A 7,844-nucleotide genomic window follows, 5' to 3' on the forward strand; every position below is an offset into this window, starting at 1 on the left:
CTCGCTTCAGTGCCTTCGCGTCCTCGGGCACCGGCAGCTCCATCAAGGCTCGAAGTCGCTCTGGATCAGGTCGAATCGTCCGGTTCTCCACCACATGCCCCAGGATCCTGACGGATGTCTTGCCATACTGACTCTTCTCTTGATTGATCGTCAGCGAGAACTTCTTTGCAGCGTCGATGAAGCGCTCCAGGTTCCTGTCATGTTCTTCTCTGGTGCGACCACAGATGGTCACGTCGTCGACGTATGCAAATGTGTCGCGCAGGTTCTCAGCTCGGATGACATCGTCGAGGATCTGCTGAAAACAGGCGACCCCATTAGTGACCCCGAACGGGATACGAAGGAATTCGAAGAGTCTTCCATCAGCTTCGAAAGCTGTGTACTTGCGATCTTCAGGATCGATGGGGATCTGGTGATAGGCACTGGTCAGGTCTATCGTGCTAAAATAGGAGTATTGAGCGATCTTTTCAACCTGTTCGTTGATTCTTGGCAGCGGGTAAGCATTCAGCTCCGTGAAGCGATTGATGGTCTGGGCGTAGTCCACAACCATCCGACGTTTCCCGCTAGGAGATGCAACCACAAGAACTTGAGCACGCCATGGGCTGGTGCTGGGAGAGATGATGCCTTCCTTTAGGAGACGATCGACCTCACCCTCGATGAACTTCACTTCGGAGGCGCTGTAGCGGCGTGACTTGGCCTGGATAGGGTGACAGTCCTCCGTCAAGTTACCGAACAAGGATGGTGGCGTTACCACTGCGGGAGTCAGACAGCACAGGCTGAGCGAGGATCGAGAGCCACCGAACGTCAGGGACACGCTTTCGTGTGCCTTGAGAAAGTCATGACCGAGTAGCACAGGTGCACACAGATCGTCCATGACAGAGAACAGGTAGTCATCATATGATTCATCTTGAACCCGTAGTCTCACCCTACACTGCCCCGCCACCTTGACATGATGCTGTGTGGAGGCCATGCACACAGTACCATGTGCGGGTTCGATGTTCAGGTGAACGTCCTCTGCGACCCGGGTACGGATGAAACTCTGAGAGCTACCAGTGTCGATCAGCGCTTCGAACTCTTGACCATTGATTGTGACACGTGTCATAGCAGACCGTAGACTCGGAAGAGAGGTTTCATGCATTGCTGACAGTATCGGCATAGAAGCTGTGGTTTGTCTCCGGTCCTTGGTCGGTTGTGCTCTTCTGGACCATCTCCCCATCTGGCAGACTGAGGCAAAATGCCCCTGCCTACCACAGCTTGAACAGGTAGCATTGCGTGCACGACACTTGTTTCGAGCATGATGTGGACCACCACAGAAGAAGCAGGTACGTTCAACTGCTGCAGTCACTTCCTCTCCTCCTCGAGCGGATGGCACTGTCTCCTCCGCAGAAGAAGGATCAGACTGAGCATGGGCTGTCACTGTCACTGGTGACGAATCACTGCTGTTTCTATGATACATTTCAGATTGCTGCTGGGCCATCTCCAGAGCACGAGCCTGAGAAACAGCTGTTTTCAGATCAAGCTGAAGGTTCTCCAGAAGACGCTGTCGAATAGCACTGGATGACAGGCCATTGATGAAGGCATCACGTATGGCATCCTCCTTTACTTTTTCAGCTGTAGCTGCTTCAAACTTGCATTGAGATGCCAGGAGCCCCAGTTCCTCGAGATAAGTGTCAAGTGATTCCCCAGCCTGCTGTCGCCGAGAAGCGAGCCTGTGGCGAGCATAGACCTCACTGTGGGGTTTCACGAACCTTGCTTCCAGCATCTCGACAGCCTCATCAAAGGTAGTGGCCGCCTTGATCAGCTTATAGCATGCACATGACATGTGAGCGCGAAGAAGCGTGAGCTTGTTGGGATTTAGGGCCGGATCGATGGAGTTGAAGAAATCCCCAAACTTTGTAATCCACATATCCCACTCATCTTCAGCAGATGGCGATTTGGGATCAATGTTGAGTTCTGGGGGCTTGAGATACTTGTCCATCTTGATTTGCCAGAGTCATGCAGCATGCGGTTATGTTGTGAATAAAATTGTAATGAACGATGAACCTCAATGAAGGCTTTTATTCACAACATTGCTGGAAAACAGGGAACCAAGCATTAGGCTCATAAACCATGCAAAGCACATGCAACACCATGCCACAGCCTGCACATGCAACAACATAAATATACAACAGTTGAAAAGGTCAAGGGATGAAAAATAAGTAGCCTAAAACCTGTGAGAAACTAGGTTGATCTCTATTACGGTGATCGGTATGCCCCTTTCCCCCCTGCAGTCTGAGAGTAGTTACCGCGCACGGCGCCTGGCGCCACTGCCTCAAAACACACGTAAATACCTATAGCTGCTTCTTTACGGATGGACAGCAGTAAGCCGTCAACTCAGCAACAGACTGACTGGGATACGCTGACTTCGCCCTCGCAGGCCAAGTTTATCACACTGAACAGTGGACTCGAATCCGGTCTCAAGAGTCTGGTAATTACGAGCGAGCGAGCGCAGCGAGCGAAGCGAGTCTTTTCAATATAACGGAAAAATCTCAGTATGAGCGACCCGGCCCGGCCTGTAACGCTTTTGAGAGGCTTATATCTCAGCAACCGCTGGACCGATTGGCCTGCGCCTGCGGTCTTTTTTGCTGGGTAGCCCCATCCCTTCTATCCCGTAATTGACTACTTTTGATGCATCTCAGTGGCCGTCGTGGCACGTGCCAACTGCCACGTGAAAAGTCAAGGGTGTTCAAGCTGTTTTGCAAAAGTAGTGATTTTGAGAGGCTCATATCTCAGCAGCCGCTTGGGCGATTGACTTGCGGTAATTTTTATAAGGTAGCTGCATCCTTTCTACCAAAAATTGGATACTCTCGATGCATGTGGGTCACCCCCAGTGCACGTGCAAAATACAACAATAAGAGGTGTCAAATTTGTTCCCATTTCTATAACTCGGTAATTACTGGGGCGATTTCGCTAAAACTTGGCATACAGGTAGGCACCCACCAGGCAATGCATTCCCATGTGTTGCGGTTAAGGTGCTACTGCACGTGCGCACATGCAGGGGGCGCTTCCAGATCTCGAGAACGGCTGGGCCGATTGCGCTCAAATTTGGTACACGGTTGGAGACCGGTTAGTAGGGGGCCGTGCAAAAGTCAGTTTGGACCCCGTTTGCACGTGCGCACGTGCAGAATGCCGCTTCCAGATCTCAGGAACGGCTGGGCCGATTGCGTTCAAATTTGGTACACCGCTAGCGACCGGTTAGAAGGGTGCCCGTTGGAAGTACCCTCTCGCCCTTCCGCACGTGCAGGGCTCACTATCTCGCTCGCTCGTTCTAGGTACGCCCAAAAGGCGTTTTACTGGTTGTGTTATTCGGCGGAACGTGTGAGCCATAATTTCCGATGAATCTAGACGAAACATCAAAAACCATTGTGTGCGAATCAAAATATCGAACGTTAGCGTTTTGGATATCATATGATAGAGCGAAAAGAGCAAATAAAAAGTTATAGATTGGACGAGGGGGAAGAGCTGAGTGCTGACAATTGTCGACATTTACCTCTGCCCTCGGCCTCAAGACTAACTGCGTCCCGTCCTAAGCATCCCTTGTTGTCTCGTCCTCCTTCGATAATCGCATCAGTTCATGCAGTGCAGGTCGAACAATAGGCAGCGGTGCCGTTAGCAAGGGATCTCGGCAGATTCGCGAGTTTTGCAAGGCTACGCAGGTGCACACCAAGGATCACCCATCGGGCCAATCAGCTGGTCAGTTTCGCCACTTTTCATCGGGTGCCCATCACATTTGGCAATGACTAATCGGACCTGCCGGCGCCGGAAGCTCTCGCAGTTGCGTCCGCGCGCGTCCCATTACTGCTGCGCCGGCGATGGGCCCACCACACCGGTCACATCCGGTTCCGGCGGCGGCTGACACAATCTCCTCCCACGGCGGCGGGCGGTCGCAGCCTCTCCCGGACCCAGCCGAGCCGCCCGAGAATGAAAGTGGGCCCGCGGCCGGTGACTCAGGGCCGGCCCGTGTCGAGGTGACGCGCGCCGCGCGACTCGGGTCAGTGCGTTCCCGAGAGCAGGGCCGCGTGGTCAGTGAGGCGGAGAGCGCCGTCATGAGGTCGCGCCGGTGGCTCGTCGTTGTGCTGCTGGCGGCAGCGCTGTGCAGCCCCGTCTGGTCAGCGCCGGCGGTGGCGGCTGAGAAGCTAGAGAGAGTGGCCGCAGCGTCAGAGGACAATCGGGAAACGACCGCGCCCGATAGTGAGAGCAGTGCGGAAAAGGAGAAAGTGGAGTCGACATCAGTGACGCCGTCTGAAGGTCAGAATACAGACAAACGTGTAGCTACAACACCCGAACTAAATCAGATTCCGAACGAGCCGGTCAAAGCTGCTGAGGACAGACCCTCCCTGCCGTCCAAGCCGCCTTCGGGATTCTCATCAGCGGAAGGTGAAGCTGACTCTGGACTCCCTGAAGCTACAGAGGACCGAGCGGACACTGGCCTCCTTGTGGCGACAAGTGGAGCTGACACGGACCTCCCTGCGGCGGCAAGTGGAGCTGACACGGACCTCTCTGAGGCGGCCGAGGACCGGGCGGAGACCGTGTCGCCGGCCGGAGGTGGCCAGGACGTCCCAGCTGATGCCGACCCGGCCGCCGGCTCCTCCCGACAGGGCCGTCTGCTGGGGCTCGACACGTCTCGACTGTTCGCCGTGCCCGCGTGGCTGCAGGGACTGGTCGGAGGGGACGAGGGTGACAGCTCTGATGACGACCCCCGACGGTCGCAGCGGAGGCGGATCCCCCTCCGTCGCCAGGGGCTGCCTCACCCACAGGGGCCATTCCGGCGCCAGGGCCCGGCCCGGCGGCGCCCCCCGCCGCCGTTGAGGACGGCAGCGGCTGGTGGCCCGACCAGGCGTGGACCGGACCCGCCCGGTGTGGTTCACGGGCTCCAGGCGCCGCGACCACACCTGGTCGGTCCGCACGTACCGCCACCGGTCCGGCACAGCCCGCGGCCGGCGGCGCCGCAGGAGGTGCACCATGTGCACCACCACACGCACATGCACGTGCCGCGCCCACAGCAGGGCGTGCTCGCTGTCGTGCCGGGTGGCGGTCCAGTCCCGGCTCCGGCGTCCGGTCACAGCCGGCCGGTGGTCGGGCCCGTCGGTGTACCCCGGCAGCCGGCGGTCCGCCCCGAGGGTGCCGACTCCCCTGCCGGCGGCGCGCCGTGGCGCTGGGGCGGTGATCACCCCGCTCCAGGGGAGTTGGTGTTCGGCCCTGCGGAGCCCGCGCACCCGTCCCAGGAGCCCGGCGTGCGGCCGTGTAACGCGTGCGGCGGCGCCTGGATCCCCTGTGACGACTGCGACACGCCGTGGAGCTGGCAGTCGCCGGGCGGCGGCCGACTGCCGGGCCCCGGCCGCAGCCCGGCCAGACCCGACTCCGCGTCCGCCCACGTCCTGTTCCCGGGCCAGTCGAGTCCCGACGAGCTGGCCACCGAGGCCTCCGTCATCTCCAACGTCATCGCCCAGGAGACGCCGGTCAGACCGGTCATCTTCGTGACGGAGAGGCCGGCCGGACCGGCGGCGGTCGTCACCGCCCGTGTGCCGGACGCTCCGGAGCCGTCCACCACCCAGTCGCCGGTGACGCCGCAGGTCTCCGAGGAGCCGACCCGACCGAGCCAGCTGGCGCCGCGCCCGCCGCTCCAGCCCGGCTCCCTGGTGACCGAGTCGCCGGCGAGGCCGAACCAGGTCACCACCGAGGCGCCGGCGACCGAGCGGGGGGCGGCCGTCACCCCGTCTCCGGAGACCGAGCTGGAGACGGAGCGGCCGCGGCGGCGACCCACCGCCCGGCCGTCGGTGTTCCACCGGCGACCCACCGCCCGCCGGCCCCCCACCGATCCCTTCAGGCCGTCCAAGTTCCACCCGGGGGCGCAGAAACGCCCAGTCTCGACCACCACCACGACAACGCTGCCAACTACAACTCCGTCTACAACAACAACTACAACCACCACAACAACCACAACAACTACAACAACTCGGCCTCCAACTACAACAACTCGGCCTCCAACTACAACTACTCGGCCTCCAACTACGCCGCCCACCACGCCGACCCCCAGGCCACTGCCCACCCACTCGTTCACGGTGTACCCGTATGTGCGTTTATGTTACACCGCGTCGCTGCGGTGTCCGAGTCGAGTCGGGGCTGACCTGACCTCGCCCCTGCGGGCGCCCTGCCCTCCGCCGGAGCCTGACCTCGCCCCTGCGGAGGTTACCGCCGCGGGGCACCGGCTGACCGCTGACTGCGGCGGCCGGCGGGGGGGCGGGCATTCGGGGACGGAGCCGGAGCGTGACGGTCGTGCGGTTTTCGTGTCCGAGTGCTCACAAGCGGTGAAAATACAGTGTGCCTTTTTCAAGAACTTTATGTTGACTCTGGCGGCGCTCCGCTAACATTGGGGGCTCGTCCTATGCGATTTTGATAGCGCCAGTGATTCAGTAACAATTATCAGTGACTAATTCAAAGTGACTATCAGCACCGCACGGTGCCGGTGATGGCTGTCTCTGCGCTGCACCAGCCGTGCCTGTAGTCGGTGCCTGCCGTGCCGCTGGTGCCTGTCTCGACGCGGACCGTGCCTGCCGCCGGAGTCTCGACACGGACCGTGCCTGCCGCCGGTGCCCGTCTTTTCTCGAGCGTTCCTGTCTCGACGTGAGCCGTGCCTGTCGCCGGTGCCTGTGTCGACACGGACCGTGCCTGCCGCCGGAGTCCGTCTCTACACGACCGTGCCGGTGCCTGTCTCGACGCGGACCGTGCCTGCCGCCGGTGCCCGTCTCTACACGACCGTGCCTGTCTCGACGCGGACCGTGCCTGCCGCCGGTGCCGGTCTCGACGCGGACCGTGCCTGCCGCCGGTGCCCGTCTCGACGCGGACCGTGCCTGCCGCCGGTGCCCGTCTCGACACGGACCGTGCCTGCCGCCGGTGCCCGTCTTTTCTCGAGCGTTCCTGTCTCGACGTGAGCCGTGCCTGTCGCCGGTGCCTGTGTCGACACGGACCGTGCCTGCCGCCGGAGTCCGTCTCTACACGACCGTGCCTACCGCCGGTGCCTGTGTCGACGCGGACCGTGCCTGCCGCCGGTGCCCGTCTCGACGCGGACCGTGCCTGTCTCGACGTGGACCGTGCCTGCCGCCGGTATCCGTCTCTACACGGACTGCACCTGACTCGCCCGCTGACCGAACCTGCACCAGCAGTACTTGTGCCGACCGAATCTGGCGACTCTACTTGGCGTGAGTGCTCAAATCTGCCGCACCGGTGAGTACCTGGTACCGATTGCAGGGCGCGAACTTTTGTGCATCACTGCATCTAGACCGCGTGCAAACTGATTTATTTGTATGGTTGAAATATTTCACCATATTTTGCGGTCTGTGACACTTGTATGGCCCAAATAACGACGGAATTAGGCGTGATCAGCCCTGTGTTTGTGTGAGTGTGTTCGAAAAGTGTGGATCGTACGCTGCTGATAATTATAGGTTAGCCGGTGTGTCTCATTCTCATAGGTCAATTGTATTTGCTGGTTACGGTAATCGCATTCGGGAAATTTGCCATATTTATTACCCGTACTTCCATAAACACGCAGCCGGGGCTAGGACCAAATCCAGCTATCCAAACATGGCACTATTCAGACATTGTGGTATATACATTGCTTAGTCCGTCTACGCCGTTGTCGGCAGGGTCCTGTCGCCTTCGTCATCACCCGGATCCTGTCCGTCCCGTCGTCGGCTGGATCCCGTCTGCCCTGTTGTCGGCCGATCCACAGTCTGCCCGTCTGCCCGGTCGTCGGCCGCGGCACCGCCTGCCCCGTCGATCGGATCCCGTCTGCACATCGCCTGCTCATC

General features: G+C 59.8%; 1 protein-coding gene across 1 annotated transcript; it reads left to right on the forward strand.

The window, feature by feature from the left end:
* Positions 1–1,291: 1,291 nt before the first annotated feature.
* On the forward strand, positions 1,292–7,169 carry LOC122390010 (fibronectin type III domain-containing protein 1-like). Its single transcript, XM_043382565.1, has 4 exons — positions 1,292–1,319; positions 3,943–6,106; positions 6,530–6,828; positions 6,970–7,169. The coding sequence occupies exons 1-4, from the start codon at positions 1,292–1,294 to the stop codon at positions 7,167–7,169; spliced, it is 2,691 nt and encodes an 896-aa protein (XP_043238500.1).
* Positions 7,170–7,844: the final 675 nt, after the last annotated feature.

This window comes from Amphibalanus amphitrite, unplaced genomic scaffold (genome assembly GCF_019059575.1).
Source record: "Amphibalanus amphitrite isolate SeventyFive unplaced genomic scaffold, NRLGWU_Aamphi_draft 000379F_arrow, whole genome shotgun sequence".
Taxonomy (NCBI): domain Eukaryota; kingdom Metazoa; phylum Arthropoda; class Thecostraca; order Balanomorpha; family Balanidae; genus Amphibalanus; species Amphibalanus amphitrite.